Source organism: Desmodus rotundus, chromosome 6 (genome assembly GCF_022682495.2).
Source record: "Desmodus rotundus isolate HL8 chromosome 6, HLdesRot8A.1, whole genome shotgun sequence".
NCBI classification, from domain to species: domain Eukaryota; kingdom Metazoa; phylum Chordata; class Mammalia; order Chiroptera; family Phyllostomidae; genus Desmodus; species Desmodus rotundus.
Window position 1 is genome coordinate 137,181,527 of NC_071392.1, and position 25,871 is coordinate 137,207,397.

Consider the following 25,871-nt stretch of genomic DNA (forward strand, 5'->3'; position numbering starts at 1 on the left):
ACATTTTATTGTCAGTGTATACACTTCGAATCCAACGCAGCTTTGGAGAACCAGTATGAACACACGTTCAAGGGAAAGCGTAATGGATTGCTGGTCTCCAAACACAATACAGCTTTGAACCTTTTCATCATACTCACCAGACTTTCCTGAAACTCCTGGTGTCCAGGTGAAGGACAAGATGGAAAGGGAGAGGAGCAGGATAATAACAACACAGCCCGAGCATCTACTGAGCACAAGGCATCACACTAGATACTGTCTGCAGGGCACCCTATTTTGGTAGCCTGACCTCTGTGGGAAGGATGTACGATGATTTCCATTTTACAGCTGTTGCTGAAATGTGGTCAGAGACCTGGCTCTTTTCTAGAGACTGGACCATGGTGTTAAGATCACAGACCCTGGTGTCAGACTGAATCTGTTTAAAAACATGATTCTGCCCCTTAGTGGCAGCAGCCCTTGGGCCAGTCACTTCAGCTTTCTGAACTGAATGTCCTCACTTGTGAAATGGGGATGAAATAGCACTCATTACCCCACAGGGCTGTGGCCAGGCTACAATGAGAGGGTGTCTGTAATGTGCTATTAGCAGAAAGCCTGGCACACAGTGTGTGATTAACTGATGTCTGCAATGTTGTTAATGTTACAGCACACCGGCCGTTGGGTGGGCTGCCCCCAGTATTTGATTGGGAGTAAGAAGGAAAAAGAACTTGAGTTATAAGGGGCAGGTCCGCTCACACACAACCTAAACATAACTGGCTTGCAGAAGCTCACTCTAAATCAAATCAGTCACTTTGTGGAAAGGCAACCACATTTTGATAGTAAAGTTGCCCTCAGATTATCCTACACAGGACCTTGAGATAGGAGGAAAGGGGACAAAGAACGAACTTAAAATATTGAATCAGAAAGACTCCACTTCCGTGTGGATCTTGAGGTCATTATGCCAATGGCCCTCACACCAGCTGGCCTTACATGCTGCCTGGGACACATCTGAGAAATACAGGTAGATAGATCCCTTGGCCTGGCTCCTAGAGATTCTGAGTCAGCAAGCTGGGGATGATTTCAGATGTTCCCAGAGTCTCGTGATCACCCAGGTTTGGTACACTGTGACTTAGTTTCCATGTATCCTTCTGTCCCACCTCCCCCCCCCCAAAATGGAAAACCCACCTGTGCCCAAGGCAAAGGATCCTCTGCTGTCTGTCTCCTTGATGGGTTGTTCTCTAGTCCCTGTTTACTCATATATTGGTTTACAATGAATTTTCAGATGAATATACCAGACATTCTGTTTTAACACAAGAGGCAGGAGAGTAGCATGGATTTTAGAATCATAAAGATATGAGTTCAAGTCCAAGCATTACCAGTTGCTTGCCACCAGACCTCAGCTAGGTCACTTAATCTCTCTGGCTTTACCTCCCACATCTCTAAAATGAGGTTTATTTCAGTACCTACATTATAGGTTCATCCTGAATATTAAATTAGCCAATATATGCCCAGAGTCCCTGGAGCCCAGCAAATGCTCAATAAATGGTTGCAGCTGTTATTATCCCAGCTGAATAATTCCTTTGCATGACATGGAACACAACTGACGTAGTCTCACTGAACATTACCCAAAGAACAGGACCGAGACATCCACACCCCTCACCCCCACGAGGTGAAATGTGTTACCACACCGAGGCCTGTCGCCTGAGGCTTCTGCGGAGTGCTTTCTGATCCCATAACTGAAACCCCATGATACAGATAGATACAGTTAGACAATGATGGCAATCAATAATGATAACAGGAATTATTGTTTATTTTCATAAACACAGAGTGTGCGCGTCTTGCTGGGTCACACACATTACACGCCAGCTTTGACTTTTGGGGCAATCAATGGGAGATCTCAATATCCACCCGCCGTGGTAGGTGCGCCAGGGAGGGGGCACAGGTGAAGAAATTACCCATACCAGAGTGACACACTCACCAAGTTAATCTAATCCAGGGGGCCATCCGGGGGCCATTGCAAGTCCATAAATATGGAACAGGCTTGATTGATTTTTTTACTGCAGTAGCTAAACACTTCATTGTTATTTGCAACGAATATAAGGAAAGATGAAACTGTGAAAGGATTGGTTATTAGGCTCCCAGAGCAGCCATAAATCGTGAAATGAATTCTAGGAAAATTAGAAAGGGTCAGGGTAGGTGGTATCTGTGTCCTGAGAGGCCTCAGTTATGAAAGTATAAACCCAACATTAAAACCTGGGGCAGTCATGGGCAATCCTGACTCAACTGGCACCTTACCCTGACACCAGCCTGGGGTTCCCTGTTCTCCTGGAGGGGGTGTCACCACATGGTCACTGCAGAGACAGCAAGAAGGCATAAAGGCTGTGCCTAGACAGGAAGCATTTGATTCTCAGCTTTGAAACCTTGAAGCCTTGGTTTCCCCCTTTCACACCTCTAGAAGGACGGAAATAGCAATGCACATCCTACTTGCCTCCCAGGATCCTTGGAAGCATCAGGGGAGACCTCCAGCATGAAAGACCATCTATCCTGCAAGATGCTTCTCAGAAACTCCTTCCCGCCCCTGCATCTCATCCCTGCTGCTCTTCCTCTGAACTGGCATGAGGACCTTCTGTGCTTTTCTCAGGACCTGTACCCTACCCACAGTTTCTCAAAGTGTGGCCCAGGCTGCCCACAGCAGCATCACTTGGGGGTTTCCCAAGAGGGGCCTTGTCCAAGATGTCATTGGGTACAATGCAGACCTTCTAAACTGGGATCCCTAGAGGTGAGGCTGATGAGGGTTGTCTAGAAAGCATTCCAGGGGACTAGGAGGCACACTGTTTGAGAACCACCAATTAAATTAACTTCCTGTTGCAACCATTTGCAACTTGTTCCCTCCTTGCCCCTCACGGACATGTAGTGTATTTCACTCACCTTTGTAAGATACACTTTGCAGTACACACTTAGCACAGTGCCGGGCACACAGTAGACACTCAATAAAGTAGATAAGAAATGCACTGAAAAGTTCTATGTGTCAGATACCATTACCTCACTGTGGTCTAGGTCAAGGACCACACAGCAAACAGTCCTGTGTAAGGGTGAAGAGTGGCCAGGGGCTGTGGGATCAGACAGGCCTGGCTCCAGTCTTGGTTTTGCCTCCTATTATCTGTGAGGCCTTAAGCCAGTATTTAACATCCCAAAGCCCTTGTTTACACATCTGTAAAATGGGCATGATGCTGAAGTCACAGGAGTGTGATGTAGAAGGAATTGTAAAATGTCCATAAAACTGCTCAGCCCAGAACCTGACACTAGGAAGGGCTGATCAGACATAGTTGCTGTTAGTAACCTTCAACCAGTGATCTGTTTATTCAGTTCTTTAGAAAACAGATCAGGTGGTTAAACTTGTTTCACGAAGAGTATCACTTTTGGGCAAATGGCTAGTCTGTTTAGTCAAGCTGCCTAATCCTATGACCTGTTAGCAACAGTCCTTAGGAGTCACCTTCAGAATTCGGAGCCTGTCAACACTCAATGCCCATTTGTCACAGGGTCTTATGCTGTGGCCGGGTGGAGGGGGTGTGGAGGTGGTGTCTAAATGCCACCAGTGGGATTTGCAAACGTCAGAGTCATTCTAAGGGGAAACATGTTAGTCCAGGAAAGTTGCAGGGACGTATGTGTCCCGAGTAGAGAGGCAGACAGAGGCCAGAGGCCAGCAGAAGGCAGGTGTGTAAAAACATGATGAAATTGAATCTTTTCTCAAAAAACAGAGTGTCCATTGTGCACCCACCCTGGGCAGAACAGCCTTTGCAGCCCTCCCCCCTCAAATACTCTCCCCAAACCAAGCTCATACATTAAGAAAGCTTAGTCAGACATTTGTGAGGGACACAAGCAATGAAATTCCCCTGCTCCATGATCAGGAATTATTATTTTCTTAGAAAGCCAAAGCTTTAGGGAGTCATAACGACAAGCATCAGATTTGGGTCAGATAGACTGGGTTTGAATCCTAGCTCTGCCGTTTTCTAGCCATGAGGCAGATGTCTGGCCTGCTGTAAACCGGTTTGCACTTAGGTGAGATCCGTTCATTTGATGGATATGTGCCAAGTGCCTGCTGTGCACCACGTGTTGTTCTAGGTGCTGGAGCCCCAGAGTGAGTGCGGTGTTGTTCCCACTTCCACAGAGCTGACATTTTAGTGGGGCTGGGGGGCATGCAATGGACAAATGCTGGACTAGGCAAGGAAAAAGCTAAGGGAAAGGGGACAGGCAGTCAAGGATGCTGAGAGTGAGTGGGTGGTGCTGGCGGCTGTGTCTCTCAGACATTCCAGGAGAGCTTCTCTGAGAAGGTGGCCCTTGAGCAGAGACTTAAATGAAAAGAAGGAGTAAAGCCTAGGATGATCCAGAGAGAACAAGAGAACTTATCTGGGAGAGTTATTGTTAGGACAAAATGGTGGAAGGGTATAAAATCCAGCACCTGGCATATAGGAAACATTCAATAAATGTGACTATCATCAATAAATGTGACTGCCATCATCATCATCATCATCTGTAAGGAATATGTGGACAAAATCCATTAGAAAACTTGAGCTCATTACATCCCCTCCATTTTGGGAACTCACAAAAGCTTAGGAACTCACAGCTTTTGGACTCTACATGCACAACCAGATAAAATGCAAATTTCCACCTGGCCTCAGTTCCCAGGGCACTGGCAGTCAACCACAACAAAGGACATAGTAACCCCAGGCTCCCCCAGCAGGGAGAAGCCCACTAAGTGCAATTTCCCACCACCCAGCTCCTGCCCCAGGCTGATTCAGTTACTAGAACTGTGAGTTTCCCTTGCCTAGAAAGAGTGCTGACAGCCTCTCACCCCTGGGTAAAGGGAGGCTGAGAAAGAAGAGAATCTTGCTAAGGGGAACTCAAGGTCTCTATTTCTCCACACTGAGGTCAGGGATCTGGAAAGTCAATGTGTATGAATGGATGGGTGAGAGAGAAGCAGGAAGGGGAAGAAGGAGAAGGGGTGGAGAGAGGTGGGGAGGCGGGAGAGGGAGGAAGAAGGGAAGTGGGAAGAGGGAGAGAGAGACAGAGATACAGACAGACAGACATCCTGACCTGGAATAATAACTTCATCATTCTACATGTGTCTGAGTTGAAGAGCCAGAGGTCTTGACTTTTTGTCCCAGCTCTAGAATAACCAGTTGACAGCCATCAGGCAAGTCACAGTCTCCCTCTGAGTCTGTGGTCCCATTTAAGGGCTCAGGTCCCAGAGCCAAGTCAATCACGGTTTGACTCTTGGCCCTGCATGATCTTGGGCCTGTTAAATATAACTTCTGTGAGCCTCATTTGTCAAATGGGCATTTTTAATAGTGAACTACACCTCATGAGACAGCTAATGCATAGTTCATGGAATCTAGTAAATACTAAATAAATACTAGATTTCAGCATTTTTACCTGCCAGATATCTGTGCTGCTCTTCTCACTGGCTGCTCAAATGATGAATCAAGGGGTGAGGTAAGAAAACACTCTGTGATATAAACGGCGCTTTACAACTATCAGGTGTGATTTTTAAATTATCATCATGATTATTGTTTTGGGTATTATGATACTGAGCAGGAAACAATATTTTCATAGAAGTACTCCTCACAGTCTCTCTGGGTAATGAGAGAATGGATTTGAAAGGCTATCTCCCATGAAAAAAAGGGGGAAAAATAGCCACAGTCTTATATTGAAAAGCGAAGCCTCCCAGCACTGAAACAAAACAGGTTCATTACTCAGTGAGGATTAATTAGCTGTCGGATATTATTAAACATCCTCACTCTCAAGATCCACACAGAACTGAAAACTCTGAAAGGGAGCAGGAGGTAATCATAGTACAGGGAAGGAAAAAAAAAAAAAAAGCCACAATTGCTGGCAATGCAAATTTAAAGAGCAGAGCATGTTAGTAAATTATAGTCTGATTAATATCACGTCAGCTCACTCTCTGTTTGGAGTCATTGTTCTGAACCTACGGTCTTCAGGGCTGCCTGGCTTTCTCTCCCCTACCACCGGGATTCGAAAGGAAAGGCGGCTGTGGCCTTTCCAGGGTTTGCATGGAAAGGATGCTGGAGTATGGCTACATACCCTGAGAAATAGGACATTTGAAAGCCTAGGGAGGCGGTGGAGGTAAAATCAGATACAAGTATTTACAATACTGTAGCAAATGTGTCTCCCAAGTTGGTACAATAACTGTTGAAACAATTGGTAAGTAACAGAGGCTTGTAAAAACAATAGCTGGAAGGAGGCTTAGAGATAACAGTGCCCGGGGACCACAGACCCCCTCGTCTCTACCATCAGAAGCTCATATTCAAAATGCAGACTCCTCTGGACCACTCCACTTGCTGAAGGGAATCCCCAGGGCTGGGTCCTAGGAATCTATATTTGTAACTAAGACCAGGGTCCCAGGACCACTGACTTCGTCCAGTCCTCTGCCACTTAGAAGACACTTAGCCTGGAAAGAGTAAATGTGATTCACTGGCCCTGGGTCACCCGCTGGTTAATAAGAAAGTAAGAACCAGAATTGGGATTTTCTACCTCAGCCCCATGTCGGGGCCTCCTCCCATGTATGACAAGTACAAGTCCACTTCCCAATGTCACTGTCATTCTTGGGGGACAGATGATCTCTGCTCTAATGGAAGCTTAAATAGAGGTCTTCTCTCCTCTTCCTCATGGGGATAGCATCTCCAGGGCCAACCACAGATATAGGAAAAACCCCACAGGATGTCATGGACAACAGGGGTCATCATATGGACGGCAGATGGCATCTGAGAAATCCCCTCCACATAGCGAACAAGGGCAAGGTCACATTAGGGCACACGTTCGCGTTGTGAACTTCCCAGTCCCACCCAATCTACCTGCTTCCCTACTGGGTTATAAAGTCCCGAGGGCTGAAAGGCTGACTGTCTTACTCCTTTTGTGTCGCTAGCATAGCGCTTGTCCCTTAGTAGAAATCAATGAATAGTTTGTAAATACAACAGTATAGAAAGTATATGACAAGAAGAATTAATATGAATTTTTCTCATATACACAGGTCTATTAACAGCAGGGGGTAATAACAGTCACCGCAATAATGATGATAGTAATACAAGAACAGCAGCAGGGAACTAACATTATTGAGAGTGTTCTGTGAGACATGACAGAGGCTAAGTTCTTTATCACACACAATACAGCATTGAATCCTCACAACTGTCCCAGGAAACAGGGACTGTCATCATCCCTGTTATGCAGATGCAACATTAGATGCACAAGGATTTTAAGTAATGTTCCCAAGGTCACCAGACAAAAAGCAATGGAGCCACAGTTGTAACCCAGGACAGACAGACTCAATGTGCATACTCCTTAGCACTCTGCCCTCCAATGTCCAAAGCCTGAGCATTAGAGCATCACTGAGGTCTGGTGGGGCAGACCTGCTGGTGGTCCCCCAGGCTGAATGCACAGGCTGACAAAAAGCGAGCAGAGCAGCCAATGCTTTCTGGCTCAGAAGGCGCTCAAATGAAGACCAGGTACCATTAGCACTAGGTAAGCACCTGACAGCCTAGCACTGTGGCCCACAGAGAGTCTGTGCCCAAACGGCATCCACTCCATAGACAGATGAACAAACGCACACATCAATTAAGGAACAAACAAGCAAGCATGCTAATCAGACACACAACAATCACTCAAATCCCCTATCTGCTTCTAAACCCGGGGCGACAACCTCTTTTCCCAGAAGCACTGCACCGTCCCCCTTCAGTGTTGGTCTCCAGAAGCGCAGCTGCTACCTGCAGGCACAGGTTTAGCATGGCTTGGAAAGTCCCTTGGGGCTAGGGTGAGTCCTGACCTGGGCCTGCTTTCCTGCTCACACTGAACACACCCCAGACTAAACTTGTTACCCAGTCTTGAACCAGTTTAACCTATATCTGGAGAGCCGTCCCTTAAAAGTCCACTTTTAGAAATCTATTTTTAACACCATTTGCCGATGAGACCTTTTCTGGTCTCCCAGAACCCAGGTAATTTCCCCTCCTTTGATCAAATGGCAACTCTCTCCCACTCTCGCTGTATCTATCTCCCTCTGTTTAGTGTCATAATCATTTCTGTATTAGTCCTACGAATCCCCTTCCCTTACCAGACTGTGCATTTCTGGAGGGCAGGAAGGAAGCTGCTCAGACTAATAGTACAGATCATTTATGGAGTCTTTGCCATGGATAAGGGCTTTCCACCCTCATTGCGATTTACCCTCATAAATCCGCGGGCAGTGAGGGTTAGGCTCACTGTTTTGCAGATGGAAAAACTAAAAATAACCAGCATGACTAAAGCTCAGAAAGGTTAAGTGATGATGGGAGATTATGGTAAGTGGCAGAATCTGAATCCAGCCTTTGTAGATTCAGAAGTTTGTGTTCTGAGTCACATCTCCAACTTTCCATCTGGGTAGACCCATCCCCTATCTATACCTTAAGTACAGAAGATGCTCGAGGCATTTTAGAGACTGTGAACAGGCAGAGAGGCTAAGCACACAGTGACGTGTGGCAGCAGCCCTGTAGGCAACAGGAAATACATGGATTGGTAGGCAGTGGAGCTTGGCCCATCCTGCTCCTCCAGCTGCCCCCAGAATCCCGAGCAAGTGGAGTCTCTGCTGGATCGCCCTCCCTCTCCCATCAGAGTTGCAACCTACATAGCAGCCAGCATGGGGCCAACCTGAGGAGCCCTTACCTTGACCCTGGTGGCCAAGGAGGCACAAAGTCGGTGGCAAAAACCACCTGCCAGACTCACCCGCAAGGTTGTGATGGTGGCAGGATCCCGAAGCCGGCCCTCCTCATCTTTTAGATTGTAGCCTTCTGGCCTCTTGTCACGCTCACTGACTTTCCACAGCTTCACAGTTTTGTCTGTGGAGGGCAGCCAGAGGACATCAACATTACAGTGAAGGAAAGGTTAGAAAGGTTTTGTTTTTTTTTCTGGGTGGGGGAGGGGGCAGGATCAGGACAGGTGGAGGTAATAATGAAAGGAATGGCCACAGGAGCTGGCTCCTGTCAAGGGCTGTGGTGCATAAATCTTGTGTCACTGGAAGGCAGAGCTCATGTTTCAGAACAAAAACAGACTGTGTAGAGACAAATGGTCTTCTTCACAGTAGGCTGTTAAATCGACAGCTTATACATTAATTTCGTTCATTCCATAAAAATAGTTATTGAACACTGAATAATAAGATTAGCCACATATATAGAGTGAACTATGTGAGCACTCTGCATGGTGAATTGATTCAATATCCATTGTCACCCCGAGAGGTAGGCACTATTATTATTCCCATGTTTGTGTCCCATCTCACCTAACACTGCCCTTACCATGACCTAAGAGGCCCTCCGTGACCTTCACCCCCTATTTCCTCACCCTTTCTGATCTCACCATCCCTGCACCCCTGCCACTCGGCTTCCTCATAGCTCCTTGCACACATTAATCCAACTGCTGCCCCAGGACATTTATACGAGCTGTGCCTTCTGCCAGGACAGCCCTTTCCTCTCATTTTTACCTGATGTTTTTCTTTGCTGTCTCCCTACAACCCAACTTCATGGGGCCTTTCCTAATTAAGCTACATAAAAAAAATCTTCATCATTCCAGAACCACTCCTTCCTTCTTTATTTTTCCTCAATGGGATTTCACTACCAGACAACTTATTTATTACGTCTCCCTCACAGGCAGGGATTCTGACCGTCTTGTTCATTACCCCCAGCACCAACAACAGTGCCTGGGACACAGCAGATGGTTAATGAATATGAGCTGGAAGAATGAATGAGTCTCACCTGCACAGTGCATGTTGCCAACGACACTCAGGGAAATAAAAGAAAGGAGATTCATCAAAATGCTCTTTTCCCCTTGCAGTCTCCTTGGAGTTCCCACCTGGAAACTACCTTTCTTACCCTTGTCCTGTCCCCATACTTTATTTATACCACTTGCAGATACCTGTCATTCTCTACGGCAATAAAGAGGGAGTGAGAAGTCCAATGCCTGCAGCAATAAAACAGGGTGAGAAGTCCAATGTCTACAGGACTCAGGCAGGCGAGGGGAATGAGTGACAGGGGCTGGGGGCTTTGGGGAGCTGGAGACAGCATGTCCCACCTGCAGACATTCAACTCCATTTTATAAGGAAACATGTTTGGGCCAAACACCTTGCGTCTATGGGCTGCAGGCCTTTGGAAGCCTTCCTTATCAGATCCTGCCTTCATGATTTGTACTTGTTCTAACTTCTCATCTGGAAGGCAGGGACTCGGGTGCCCTTTCTGAATCTCCCTCTATGCCTGCACGAGGCAAGTGTGGAACCAGACTCCCTTGGGCCTTATCCCCAAGCCACACCAGGCAGCTAGACACATGGCCCAGGACTGTGATTCCCATACCACTAGGCAACTAACTAGTGCATCTTGAGACAGACAAACGGAAGTACTAGATTGAGCAGGGAAAAAACTACAGAACACCCAGTTAAATCTGAATGTCAGATAAATGACAAGAAATTTTTTAGTATAAATATGTCCCAAATATTCTAACCTTACAAATAAAGATGTGTAACTTCTCTGTGCCTTGGTTTCTTTATTGGTATATTAAGGAAAACCGTGTCTTCCTCATGGAGTCCCTATGAGGATTAAATGAAACACTCTGTGTATGATGCTTAACCCAGTGCCGGGGTCTAATAATGGTTCACAAATGGCAGCTATTAGAATGAACACACTGGGCACCTGTTCTGCAGTGAGAACATGTTGCTCTGACAGCATCAGCTTCACCCAGGTGGTGTCAGCACATCCCACTTCCTCTCTGTATAAGACTGCTGGAGGAGTTACACCCCCCTCTACCCTGCCTTTGCTACGATCCCCTTTCTCTTTTGCCCCCTCCTCTCCTTCTTCCATCTCACCTCACCAAAAGCCTTGTCCTCAGAGGTCTGAATGCACCCCATTGTGAAGTGGGCTTTCAGCAACAATTTGGGTAATTTAACAGGTAAGTGCCTGTTTCCTAAAATCTGGGGATCACTCAGGCTGGTCACGTCTGCCGCCCCACCTGGCCAGGCTGCCAGTATAAGATCTGTGCACTTACTCTGGCTTGTCCTGGGACAGCAGGTGGGGGTGCTCTTCCCAGGTGCTGGGGCGACTTTAGCACTTTGTGTCCACATGCCAGCCCTCCCCTGGGCCTGCCCTCTCTGGATATCCTGCTATATATGGGACTGTGACAAAAATAAAGCCTGTGCCGTATTTATATTGTCACTGGATTAGCTGCTGCTCAGCTGTGACTTACAACAATCCAAACCAGTGACTTTTAACACCAAATATTTTCAACTGCTTGGCTTTGCCATGCATCCTTCCCAATTGTAAGGCAATTCTTTCCTTATATTTTTTTCTAGTGAATGATAAATTGCTATATAGAGAAACAGAGAAATCATAGGTAAAGCATAAAGAATAAAACCACCTATAATTGCTCCAGTCAGAGACAATCATTGTTAACATTTTGTATAGACCCTTGTAGGATCTTTTCTATTCACTTTTTTAGGGGAGAAATAAAAACCTATAATAATATTACATATTTAGATTTTGTATTTTCTCATTTTATTTCCTTCTTTATTATACAAGGACTATATATAATTGTAGAAAATAAAAGTGAGTGTAAAAGTAAAAAAATTAAAACCTCCCTCAATTCCACTAGGCAGAGATAGATATTATGAAAATTTTACATAAATCCTTTCATGCTGTTTCTGAGTGCAATTATGTAACTCTTTTAAATAGACATAACATGCTATACATAGGTTATGAATGTTATTTCCTGATTATAGTATATATTCCTATAAATACATAATTTGTAATTGTGAGAATTTAATAACTAAAGGTCTAATAATGGGAGATTTATTAGTAAATTATAGAAGAATCATATGGAATTTTAGAAGAATATTTAACATTAAGGAAGATATTCCTGTTAAGCATTATATTATTAAATGACAAATCTGGTTGCCAACCAGTTTACAGAATACATCACATTTTTGTTAAGGAAAAAACCAGATTTATCCATGCCTCTTTGCTGTTTTCTTTAGAAAGTCATTAACAATGGTTCTCTCTGTAGGAAACCCTTTTATTATCTTCGCTGTGCTTCCTGAGTTTCTAAAGTTTTTAATAATGAACACATACCCCTTTCGTAGCGTGTATACCAAGTCAAATACACATTTCCCTTCTCATCGCAGGTAGTAAGACAAAAGTAGGAAGCTAGGTAAAGCACTGTTTTCATTTCGCAAATAATTTCAAGGTCTAGATTCACAATTGAAATGTCGGTTTTATTTTTCACTAAAAATGGTAAAGTTGGAAATATATTCAAGCTGATAAGCACATTTTTAAAAAGATAATTGATGGTGAATTCAAGCCAATTCCCCATGGTTGGGTTGCCTGGAGTCATTCTTGACTTTATTATCACACAGTGTTTCTTGACTCCCTATCTTGAAGCCTTGTGCATAAAAAAAGTCTGAGGAACATGTGGCTATGACCATGAGTAATGACTTTTTCTGTCTTCTGGCTGCCTCTCTGAGTAGCTGATCCTTACTTGTGGCAGCTTTTAAACACAATCTTATCATCGATCTTCATTTTCTCTTTTATACAGTAACTCCAATTGTCTGCCATTAATTTTTGCATGTTAACCTATTTGGCTTAAGGGGAATTCTCAACCTCAATATTAGGACACAAAAGAAAATCACAGAAGAACATGGGAATTTTTCTTATAAGAATCATTTGGGGATGCATTTGGCATATGAAGTAGCAACCCAAATGGGAAGATAATATCCTTGTTAATCAAAAAACTATATAAAAACTCAATTAACAGAACATTATGCTATATAATTAATCTTTATTGCATTTCACTGATTTTTCCCATCCCCCCCACAAAGGACTTAATATGTCTTTGAATTTTATTATAATAATCAATAGGCTAAATTTCATAATATAAAGTAAGCTAGCCATAATCAGACACTTTCTCTGCCTGAAGTAATTAAGTCACACAAAATCATCAGAAGTCTTTTTTTATTCTAAGCAGTGTTGAATCTGCAGAGCCTTGGAGGAAAACTTCAACAGCAAAACTAAGAGGGGAGAAACTGAAACAAATTCATGTGGTTTGGCTTTCAGGAGACAGGGGCAAAAAAATAAAACAATAAGTACAGTTCTGGGAAAGAATGAGATTACTTGGAATCTGGAAAAACAGATGAGTGGAAATCTGGCCATGTCGAGATAAGCCACACCTGAACAGAGCCACATCTAACTGGCTCTTTCAGAATGGTCATCTTTTAGATTTGCACGCGGGCTTTATGTTTGAGGGATTTTTGGTTTGTATGCATTAACAAATCCCCTTCATTTTTATAAAATTAAAATAAAACACATTGTTAAAACTTTGAAAATAAAAATGATAAAGAAAATAATTTATAAGTCACCCTATAATAATACATCATCAAAAATTAATCATGAAAACCCTTTAGGTGTGTTTCCTTTCAGTCTTTAAAAATGTTAATATATGTTTGATCATATTACATACATAGTTTGCATTTTTTTCACTTGACATATGAGCATTTCCCCTTTCTTCATAAATGATGGGGGTAGGCAAATAGCAAATCTCTAGCTTTTTGATTTCTATTGAAATGGACACTGCTCACAGACTCACACACAGGATGAAGTGAATCACTCTCTAGCTGATTTACTTGAGAGAGGGTGTTTAATTTTACCCATTAATCCTCTTAATTGTTATACTATTCAATTAGTACCCTTTAATATATGATTGTATTCTAAATTGTTTTGAGCACAGATGGCTTCTTTCAACAAGGGCATCAAGAAACTTCAGGGTAGGTAATTCCACTGTATGAAGGCCTCCTGGTTTAACATGGAATTTGACTCTCTATTCAATTCCTGACATCATCTATCTCTTACCTATTTATAGCAATTCTATCGAAACCAACAAGTGGTGTTAGAAAAATATAGAGGGAGAAAGAGAAAGAAATCACTTTATCATCAGCTTTTCGGTAGGGTCCCTCTCTCTTCTAAACTTGTCCTGAGAGAACTTGATTTGCTCAGAGAGACACAGACATACGCTTTAAAAACCCCAAAATACATTCAGGGATTAATAACTTCTACTTAGTATGCCAGACTCACAGGGATGCAAGTTTCCTGAAACGTGTTCTTGGAATAACATCCAGTGAATCTTAAGAGAGGAAGTCACATTACAACCGCATCTAGAAATGATTTGCATTAGTTGAAAACTGCTGATAATGGTCCTCATGTAATTCAGCCAGAAATTGGTGATATTTAAAAAGAATAACTGCTGTTTATGGGGGCCTACTCTGGGCCAGGCACTCTGCCAGGCACCTTGCAAATACTGTTCTGAAGTTTTTTTGACAGCCTGCAAGGTTAAAAAGGAAAATTGGGTCTAAGACATTGAAATGCATGGTTTGGCTGACTGAATCTCTGCAAGTACCCAACAGGAGAAGTCACTTGCACGTACCATTAGTAGACAGAAGGAAGTAGGCTGCATTCTGCTGAGGGAGCCATCTGATTTTATTGATTTTTTCTTCTATTTCTAAACTCTTCAGGTAATCGAACTCGGGTTCATGGCTCTGGAATGTGCTGTAAACATTGTATTCACCCCTACGATGAACCTGATTTTTACTCTGTAGGAAGGGAAAACAAATACACCAAAGATGAAATCACATGGGCTATCTGCAAATTCACCAATTTCTTTCTTTTCTTTTACTTTTTGAGCAGAATCATTAGGGGTGGGATGGGGAGGCTTTGTCAGTGTGGGATGAGGGCAGGACCCTGAGCGTCCCAAGTTTTACCTTAGCTCAGAGGCCTCCAAAGCATCTGCTCTTGTACTTCTGTTGGTGACTATTAGCACCTCCAATATACATATACTTAAAATTATATACATGAAATTCTGTAGTAATATATGGTATACATCATAACATATACATAGGGTAGAACTTAAAAGAGGATGTAATTCTAAAATCAATATACATTTTAAAAAATGAACATAACTAGAAGTTCTAATATTTTCTTTCTGCACCCTAATGGATGTCTTGAAACACCCTATTGTGGGAGCCATCCCACACTGATGTCCATACATACTTTTCTCAATCCCTTACAAAGAGGACAAAGCTATAGCATCCATGTCTTTCATTGGCTGTTTAAAATCTCACCAGATTCTCACAGCATCTCTGAGAGGTAGGCAGAGCAGGGAAATAAAGAAAAGAGGCTCAGAGATATCTTCCAAGGTCGTAGGACTTCTAAATAGTAGATTTGGGCATCAGATATTCCCCCAGCCCACCCCTCTTTTTTAACTTGAGTAACAAAACAGACAGGAGCAGAGAAGACATTTGTATCCCTGGGAGATGAGGACACTTTACCTCTGGCTTTCTTCCAGATCTGATTATGCAAAGTGTAAACAGCAGGAGCTAAATAAATGAGAATGAAAAGCAAGGGAAAAGGGTCTGCAGAAAGAGGCAAGAGAAAGAAGAAAGGTAGAAAGAAGGAAAGATAGGGTATGAAACAAAAAAAGAGAAGAAAGGCAAAAGGGGAGGGAGGTTTTGTTCCAGCCTCTGAGAAGCTGATACCAAGAGCTTCAAGAGTCTGGCTTTGGAAAACTGTGCTCAAAAATTCAAATCCAGGTCTTCTTAGACATCTGTCATAAAAGCTTGACTCTTAATAAAAGGCTCAATTTTTAAAAAGTTATATTTCTGGGTGGATACAGAACATCCAAACCCAAATCTCAACTTCTCAAAGGGTGCTAACACCCAGAGGTTTCACTCCCACAGCCAACTCTCTGGCAGGCGGGGGGGTGCCTCTTGAGAAGGGGCTCCCAGGAGTGGCAAACAGACCTGTCCTGGGTGTTGTAACATGGCTTTGTTCCTACGCCTCTCCACAAAGCTAAACACTTAGCTGCGTGTTATTATGCTGGACATTTATTTATTTATTTTTATTGAACCAAACCACCCTCTTGAAAATGTGTCTCCTCCATTCCACTAATAAATCAGGCTTCCCAAACACTTCAGTCTGTTAAAATAGGTGAAACCTGTGTATAGCGAATGGAAAAATGTGGATCAGAATATTCCCGGCAACATGCTGCCCTGGATAATTTATGCTAAATAGTTTCTCCAGTTCCTCTTTATCATCACTATGAACTTAATTGGATTTTTTTAAAAACTGAAGATGAAGGCTTGAAAATCTGTGTTAAGAGGATTTTCAATGCTGACATACTTGTGACTAGCCTGCCTACTGCAGAGAGAGCCAGTCCACCTTAACAATCAATTTATCCGAGTGCTGATTTGGTACCATCCAAATCAGACTGTCAGTGTGTGCAGTATGTGCCAGACCAATTAGCACTCAGCAGCTCTGGAAAAGCAGGAAAAACTCCAGGTCATGAATAGCTATTAGTTCCTGCTTGCCAACCACATTTCCGTGTTTCCAGGGCCAATGGAATAGGCTGGGTGCCTGATTTAATGTTGAACACTTGAATTTATACAGAACCCTGAGGGATTCTGATGCCCTTATAGAAGTTAATTGCAAATAATGTGCAATTACCAAATATATCACCTCTAAATGAGGCTTTCCTTTTTTTTTGAGGGGAGGTGGAACATAAATGGCTTTGAGGCACAAGACAGGCTTCAAATTGCTAGGGAAGTCTCTGGTGAGGCCTCCCTCCTGTATTGGGCCTCCCCCCTCGATGCTGCTCTGCGTGAATCTCAGAGGCAGGTCGGAGCAGATGGGAGAGTTACTAGAACACAGACTGGCCTGCTGGAAGCTCCAGGACCCTGCCAGGGGAGGCCCAGGGAATCACATCGGGTCATGACTCCATTCTGACAAAACAGAAGCAGACACCCCACCACAATCCAATTTATATGAAAAAGAGAAACAATTCCTAGTGGAACCCAAGTCCCAGGAAGAAATGGGCTGTTAGAGATTCAGTGGAAGTAAGAACGCCTGCTCGGAAAACATACAGCATTCAGCTCCCGGGACGTTCGTGTCACCTCCAGTGAAGTGTGTGCCCCCTGCATTGCTCAGATGTCATTCTGGGAGACTGCAGTCCCTCTGATGGGGTGAGCTATCATTTTCTTCTCTACTGACCCAAGTTGTACCTTCATAGCTGTTGGCAAGGAACTATTTTTCCCCCTACATATTCTGTAGGAGTACCTGACATAAGGGGTGATTCAATTTTAATCACTCGAGGATAAATCTCACTCCAAAAGGAGGAGTTATGCTCAAAAAGCACCCATGGCATTTTGCAGCTCAGAGGTGACCTGCAATACCCAGGTTTGAAAAGATAAGGTCATGCCCAGGAAAGACTATTTTCAGGTGCTTTTATGAACTGGATGTGTTAATGAATTTTTGGCAGTTTTTAGTTTGCTAGCCAAGCACCAAGGTGAAGGGCGACTCCTGAGGATTAAGGAACAGTAGGAGGCCTCCTTTAACAAGGGAAGAAAAGGGGCATTTTGCATTTACTCGCCACTTACCTCCTGCTCTCGTTGAAATATTACAACTCGACCCCCCTTGTCCCCTGTAGCTAGTAATTCTCCCGTGTGGTTGAATTCTACCGTAGAGATAATGTCAGCTGAAAAGAAGAAGACAAAGGCAATTTAAGTAACTGCACACTTACTTTGAAACGATAAATAATAGACATATTTTTCCGTGCATTTAAGGGCTTAAGGCTTTGTCTCTGCAGTGGAATTTACAAGGGTTTTATGATCTGTATTTTAAGTGCCACTACAAGTGGCACTTGGTAAAGTAAATTCCCTAGAGACCCACACTGCTCTGTGGTCTCCTGGAACATCTGTCGAGAACAAAAGGGAAAAAGCACATTCAGATCCTTTTATTTTGGGCAAGAGAAAACAAATTTCTTTAAGTCTCAGGGAAACTGGGCGTTTTCTTTGATAATTTCAACCAGCCACAGAACCTGTACCCCCTCCTGGACTTTTTGAATTTACCTTTCTTCGACACCAAGGAGCCTCCCCAAACAGGTTTCAGTGGTGGCTATGCAAATGAGGGCTGGGGACCGACAGCCAGGCTAGAATGCCAGAAGCTCAGACATGGAAATTCATGGCAACCTAAGCAAGCTGGAAATTCAAGGAAAGATCCCATAAATGCTCCAGCTTGACCCTTGCTCCCTCTTTTTTGGTGAGCCCAACACACCTTTCTGAAAGAGCATGGCCTTCTTCCAACCCCAGGAGAAGGGTGCTGAGAAAACAGGGTCATGAGGTCAGAGGGGAGAGGACAATGTGTCCCCTGTATTTCCAAACAGAGAAAATACACAGGCACCAGGAACTCAGATCACAGATAATTGCTGGAGGAATGCCAGCCTGCCAAGTCTTTCTTCAAAGATGGTTACCCCCCGGAGGAATACGGACAGGTAAATTACCTATGATTGGATTTATTAGTGCTATTTTTAGAAAAATGTCAGAGGTTAACTCTCATGCAATTATTCCCCTGCAGGGCTCTGACAGTTGCTACAGAGTTCAAATAAGTTTTTTTTAAAAAGGGGGCAGGGGAATTATGACTATGGCCTTTGATAGAGGAACATTCTGAAGATTATATCCATGCGAGGAAGGCAAAGTGGAAACAGTGAGCTGGAAAACTAAGGCAATTGCCCCTGAATAATTCACATCTCAAATCTTACTTCAATATCATCATTTCAGGATATTCTTTGTATGCCTGATTTATTCAGGCAAGTAGTGCACGATTTTCCACATGTAACTGTCCTTCATATGTGAAAATGCTCCTAACAGTCATTCTTTGTGCAGAAGGAAAAGGAATAAGGCATAAACCATAGTTGCTTTCAAGCTAGGTGCATTTAAAAGAACAATTCATGATTCCTCATTTGGGCCTCTTGGCTGACTGGCCAGAGGAACAGCAAATTCAAAGTTCTCCAGGGCCACTAGGTAAATGGAGTAAAGGAAGCCAGGGGAAGCAGAAAGCTTCTGTCCCCTCTTAGGGGAATAGTGGCTGCTCAGTTTAAGCCAACTGTGGCCATGAGCTATTGCAACCATTGCCAGATATTCTGATATTCTTAAAAGAAGTTGGAGGCCCTAGCCAGTGTGGCTCAAGTTGGTTGGAACGTCGTCCCAGAAACCGAAAGGTCGCGGGGTTCAGGTCCTGGTTGAGGTGTGTAGGGGAGGCAACCGATCAGTGTTTCTCTCTGGCGTTGGTGTTTCTCTCCTGCACTGACGTTTCTCCTCACCCCTCTCTCCCCCTCCTTCCCGTCTCTAAGTCTGTCCTCAGGTGAGGATAAAAAAATGAAATAAAATAAAGAAGTTGGAAATTCAGATGTTTATGCAAAATTTCTAAAGTTTTATATATGGGCAACTAATTTTTTTCAACACCAGAATATTAAAAAAAAAATACGCCTGCCTATATTTTTAACTGAAGACAGTGTGTAAGTCACCCGCTTGTGATGTCTGATCTATAAGCTTCCTTCAGAAAAGACTACTCCATTTCTTACTCAACTGGAAAGTCTAGTCTCTTCCCCCAGGAAGAGCCCTCCAAACGAACACTATCCTAAGGAAACACGGTATACGCTGAGTGGTTATTTAGTTCCAAAGGTAAGTTCAGAAGGCCTATTTCTATAACAAGTATGCACTGCGGAAAAAGAAAGCCCAGCAGGGCTGGGAAGCCGACCACCTCCAGTGAATTATTTGACCACTTCTCTTTGTTACAGTTTGTGCATCTTAGCACAAAGGAGAGACGGCAGCTGTTAGATGTTTGCAGTCACCTCAGAATGCCCTGCTTGAAAAGCACTAGAGTTCCAGGATACACTCCTTAGTTACTGCTTCTGGCCTTTCCGTGAGTGCTTAGTTAGCACTGGGGTTATTCACAGAGCTTCCTGACTTGGGTGCAACCTAAGGAAGTGGCTGTTTCTTCTACCATCAGAATTCCGACGGTACTAAGCAGTGAGTCAAAGCTCTCAAACTGCTGAAGATACATGCACCTTCCAGAGAAAAAGGGAGTAGGGAGAGGTGAGAGAGTGGTGGGGAGACTGGCCTGGGGGTTCACAGTGCCACGCTCCTCTCTTCTCCTGTCTTTGGGGCTAAGATGCTGTTAACAGGCAGCTGACGTCCTCCCTCTCAGAGGCAGTTTTAACAGACTCTGGAGTCCAGGGTGGGCTTCAGGGTCCATGCATTGGGAACCTCTCCTAAAAGATGGGCCTCTTCTTTTGGTGAAGTCGGGTAACAGAAGAGTTAATAGCTTTTCCGAAGGTCAGACTCCAGCTCAGTTTCCAAGAAAATGTCACTCCAAGGGAACCAAAGTTACTTTTTTCAATGATGCCATATACATTGTCTTTTTGCCCAGGCTCTCTATGAAAATGTCTTCATTCTCCCTTTAAGATCCACACAGGTAAAAAATAAGGTATGATTTTTTTTAAAAGTCAGTAATTCTCAGACATGGATCTGTTCACTTATTTAAACCACTCATCACTGCACAAGATGCATGGAGCATCCTTCCAGGCTCCATGGAGGACACACACTGAAAGGTTCCTGCCCTCCAAGACATTTCAACAAAAACATGCACCACTCCTCACCCCACCACACCCTGTTTCTGCCACCATCTTCAAAAATAACACATCTGCTCTCCTGCACTCAAGCTTCTATCAATGATTTCTGCCTGCAGTATCTATTTTTACTCACTATTTCCTCGGCCTTTATGAAGGAATACATTTTCTTTTGTATTTGCTAAATGTCTTTCATATGTGCATGCCACCCATATTATTTAAAAATTGTTAGGAAAGACAACTGGGCCCCAAATACCAGGATACCTACAGCCCCTATCACTAGAGCAACACCTTTAGATTAAGCATTGTCCCGAAGACCCTTCTTAAATGCAACTGTTGCTTGGGAGCTACAGCGCATTTTAAATCATGAGGAACCATAGTATGTGCATAGAATATTGGTCACATACGAGAACAAAAATTTGCATCAAGGAAGGAGAAAGATCAAAGGAATAATGCCTACTAGAGAGCACATGTCCAGGTAAGGTGCTGCAGTGGGGTCCTGACCTACCAGAAAGGTGACAGGTATGGGGATTTGGAAGAGCCAGGCACCGAAGAAAGAAAAATAATCAATACACATATACACAGAGTAGGATTCAGGCTTCAGTCTAAGTCACATGATCCAAGCCAGTATTATTAGAACTCTGCAGTATGGGGCCTCAGATATGACCTCAGCTAATAAAAACACCTCTTTTATTTTCCAGCTGTTATCATAATTTGTGCTACGTTGCCCTCAAGAATCTTGTAAGAGAAAGGATGATGGACACGAAGGATTCTGAAATTCCTTCATCCCCTTGGCAAGTCCTCATTTTTATTTTAACCCTGCCAGTCAGTTGGTCTGTATGTTAGGTTGTTTATAGCTAGCCATTGTCTACCTCCCTTCAGAGCATTTGCCATTGCATCTCGAGGTAAAGCCTGTTTTGAACTTCCTTGTTTCCTGCCTCATTTATCTTGGCTAAGCCAGTAGGTGGAACCAGAATGCGCTACTGCCCCATCCATCTCTGTGGATCCTCATCTATGACTGTTTAATAATTGATGCAAAACTCATGAATCATTCCACATTCCAATTTCAAGATACTGGAACTTCTGATACAAATTCTCTTGGGTTCGCATCGTGCTGTTTGGTAGAGCAGTTTAAATTGGAAAATTTAGCCTGCTTAAGACAAAGCAACTTTTACAGAACTAGGATATGGGGAGAATAAACTAGCAAAATTAAAGACAACAACTTCATCTGAAATCATGGTCAACAGGAATCAATTCATCAAGTTCAACATGATTTTGGCCTTTAAATGACCAGTTCATATGACACAATTTTATTAAATGCCCAGCCTTTCATGCTGTAGAACAAAAAGCTATAAACACAGCATTTTCCCTCCATTCTATAAACTTGTGGACCAAGTGCGTGTTTTTGACTAAAAACAAAAATAAAAGGATCCAAAAGCAGGTACAAAGGCCAAATGTAGTTAACGTGCTTTTTAAAGGAAGTAGGACATTTGCCCTGTTCCACATCTATTTGTGTTGATTTAATTTCCAGAAGATGGTGGCCCGGTAACCCCATTTCTAGTTCAATGGGAATGGCTAAGACCAATTTTTTTTTCTTTTTAAAAAAGTAATCTCAGCATCCCACAAAGGCCCCAGGCTGGTAATTCTGTACATGAAGTCTCCATTTACCTGGAGAGTAAAAACTGACTTGACCAATTCTACTCATGTGATAGTGAGGCAGGAGGAAGAGGGGTCCCCTAGACTATGCCCTAGCTGCCCACAGTACCATGCTCAGCTGGAGTCTGTGTACTGCCAGGACACTGAGGCAGGTCCCTTGATTAGAGGGCCATGTACAATTCAAATAGTAGGGTGACTGTTGTGACCAAAGATGACTCATTTTAAAGTTAGAGAGGACCTAAACCCAAACCCTCCAAGAGGACAAGATCTTACTGAGAGGTCACTAGTGTTGGCCTTTTCAGCATCAATCCTAGGCAAAGGGATTGAAGTGAGAGGGTAATGCAATTCAGCCTTCAGAAGCCATTAAACATGCTATCTTTCACCTAAGAAACATTTGGTAGATAACATCAGAAAGTCTTCTACCCTACTTGAGTCCACTAATTCCACCTACGCATACCTGGCTTTCTTCCTGATGGTCGGGCTGACTCTGGGCAGAGCTTCCTGTCTCTTCAGCTAGGACCAGGATATCAGCAAGAATAGAAAATAGGTTTCATAGCAGTGGCAATGGTGGAATGGCACAAACAGTAAGTTTGTGTCAAGAATGGTTTGGAAGGTCCCTTCCAGCCTGAAGTGCTGTGATTAATCGGCGACGGGCCTTGCAGTGAGGGGAGGTGGCATGGCTGTCCTTTGTCATCCCTACCCAGGGGCTTGTAGCTACACTGGCAATAACTTTGTGGATTTGAACAAATGGGATTCTTAGGCTTCCCAGGGGGAATTAAAAATACTCCTATCATCTACATTGAACTGTGGATTCCTTTCTGGATTCTTTCAAGGTCCAAAGTCAGCAACCATTTTCTTAGAGAAATTTTTCTTTGGTAAGTTTTTGATAACCGAAATAGTGTGTTGGAGCATATTTTCTACCAAAATTGGAGGGAAAAAAATAAGTCTGATTATGGTCAAGCAAGATATGCCCATGTACTGCTACTGGGATTGTGCCAAAATGACCCTGCTGATGTTAATGTGTAGTAAAGTTTAAAGAGGAAGCAGGCAATTAAAATGTATGTAAGATGACTGCAATTTTGATAACATATTTTCATGTCAAAATATATCTTTTTTAACTGGTAGAGTAATATATATTCACTAAAATTTCCATCAATACCAAGAAGATGCTTAAAATATAAAATGGAATTTCCCCCACAATGCAAGAGTTAACTCCTGTAAATCCACAAACATTCATAGGGAAAAGGTCTGTGAGGGAGAGGCCAAAATGATATTACTTTGGTGTAGAATGCGGATGGTTCATTTATTTTCTCAGTCTTTTAAAAAAAATTTCCAGTATTTTCTGATTTTTACCATGATCATAAATACATGCACAATTTTCATTTGTAAACAACTTTAATTGGTTTTTCAAACTAAATAAGATTTTAGCATTTATCTCAGTGACTTTTTAAACTTTTCAAAAATTTCTTTTTTAATTCCCACGTGGTAAAATTTGTTTTATGGTAGCACACAATTTTATGGGTTTAGACAAATGCACAGAGATGTGTATCCACTATCACCATCATGATATAGAACAGTTTTACTACCCCAAAGTGGGCCTTCGTATTGCCGCTTTGAGGTACATAATTTTTCAAAAGGAATACAATTATGCAAATGAAATGAGCTGACAAGAACATAAGAGCTTCCCAAAGTTAAAAATGCAGTGCAAATACAGAGCCTTAATACTACTGGTCTCTACAGATATGACTCAACTCAGTTTGGGGCCAGTGGTCATTCCCTCACTACTCAGAGTCAGAGATTTTATTTTTTTAATCTTAATGCTTAGATATTATCACCATTCTGTGTTTAGAGTGGTGGGAAGCTCAATTCATCAACACACCTTTGCCAATCACAAACTAGGTTTATGCATGAAGCTCTCTACCCTTTGTCTTTAAATGGGTCTCTGTTCAAGTCCTTGGTTCAGCAGCATTCACTTCTTAGCTTGATCCTATTTCTCACACTCCTTTAGCTTGGTCCTGGTGACAGGAGTGGTAAATATAAAGTTCTGAGTAGTGATAACAAATAGATCTAATCTTGCTGACCGATTTTGATCTATTGTGCGAAGCCATCTATTGAGAAAAGTTCTGAGGTCACAGCTGGGCTTGATGGGAGAGTATAGTGATCAATTAGTCATGTCTGCCCCAGGCATGGAGGTTGGTGGTGCACATGCTACATGCTTGCTATCCTGACCTTCAGTGAGTAATACACACTTTCTGATCCAGACTTACTCCTTTGTCACCCAACCACTGTCTGGGATTTAGATACTGAATACTTTTCCTTTCATTTGAATATAATTGATTCTTTGCATAGTGGTCTTAACTTGAACCTGGTGGTGTACTCCTCCTATATGAAAGAAGGGCAGTAGAAGGGTCTAACAGCCCCAGTTCCTTCACAGTTGCTCCTTGTGATTTAGCCACAAGCACAGTGGTAGCAAATGGGCACGGTTTACATGTCACTCTGCCCCTGTATACCAACTTCACTAAGAGCAGGTAATGTGTTGTACTTCTAGCCAGTGCCTTTTGCCCTTGCTTACCTCCTACTATAGGGGCTGAAAAATGCAGATTCTTGCTTCCCAGCCTCCCTTGTGGCTACTGGTGGCTATGTGACCCAGATCTGGCCAATTAGGCACATAGGAACATCTGCTAGGGGACAAGGGGGCAGAATTTCTGGGAGAGATTTTTCTTCCCTGAATAAAAGGAAGGAAGCAAGTAAGGGGACCCCTTCTGGCCGCACTGACTGCTCCTTGCTTCCTGCCTCTGTATGTGGTTATGTGTGGCCAGGATATCTGAAGTTGTGGAAGCCGTCATGTGACCGTGAGGTGATTTAAGTCTAAAGAGTTTAAAAAGCCAAGAGGCTGGAGTATTACATGGAAAAATAGGACAATGTCTTCGATGATAGCATTGAGCTACAAAAACCTACCTTAGAGATAGTTTATGTTTGGACTTGTAAAATAATAGATAAACTGTGGTTTCAGTTACTGCTACATCACAGGTTTTCTGTCATTTACATCTAAATGCATACTAATATACATGTATTTCCATCTTTGTTTTCCTCCTAGCTCTTCACATGGGACCAGATTAGTGTTGCATGTTGAATTGGAATTTCCGTACAGATTCTCACATGCACATTTTCACTTCACTTTACCACCCAATCAATGTCTTCTGCACTTGATTGGTTCCCAGTACAGGTATAGAGGTGGTTCATCTCCCTTCCACTGTGTAGAAATGGCGCATTACTTTTTTATTTTTGTTTTTGTAGGCTGTGAGGTAAATGAATAGATTAATGCTTTCTATCCAACCATCTCCCCTAGCCTGCGTTTCATTGTCCCAACTTGTTGCATTACTTTTTGACTATCCAAATATGAAAGGAGCTTATTGGGATAGCATGCCCCTCCTCAATTAATCACGATGTCCATCGTAAAATTATGACTTCAAAGGGACCTAGTCTTGCCTTCCTTAGGAGCCAAGTTCTCCCTGGTAGTGTGCAGGAAGCCCACCATGCTTGCTGAGCAGTGAAAATCCAGATGGTAGGAAGCAGGTGAGTAACGAATGCCATGCTGTTCCCATTAAAATGCACGCAGCTTCCCCATGCTGACCAAATCCCCAGCACTAACCGGGTTTGAGACAACCCAGGCCATGTGGGTGGATGGAGATTGCCTTTCATTCAAAACATGTTTCTGC

At 43.1% G+C, this 25,871-nt stretch overlaps 1 protein-coding gene and 1 non-coding gene across 6 annotated transcripts in view; both read right to left on the minus strand.

Annotated features, from left to right (window-relative positions):
* Positions 1 to 25,871, minus strand: part of PPP2R2B (protein phosphatase 2 regulatory subunit Bbeta) — a 416,365-nt gene that overhangs the window by 88,773 nt on the left and 301,721 nt on the right. For all 5 annotated transcript variants that reach the window (XM_045185064.3, XM_024576833.4, XM_024576832.4 and 2 more), the window contains 3 exons: positions 17,468 to 17,565; positions 14,464 to 14,629; positions 8,740 to 8,852 (listed from right to left, as the gene is read on the minus strand). In XM_045185064.3, coding sequence (XP_045040999.1) covers positions 8,740 to 8,852; positions 14,464 to 14,629; positions 17,468 to 17,565 — 377 coding nt within the window. The remainder of the gene's footprint in view (positions 1 to 8,739; positions 8,853 to 14,463; positions 14,630 to 17,467; positions 17,566 to 25,871) is intronic.
* LOC112319765 (small nucleolar RNA SNORA36 family) lies at positions 25,442 to 25,571 on the minus strand. The gene has a single exon (XR_002976367.1). It is a non-coding gene; the product is annotated as a small nucleolar RNA SNORA36 family (small nucleolar RNA).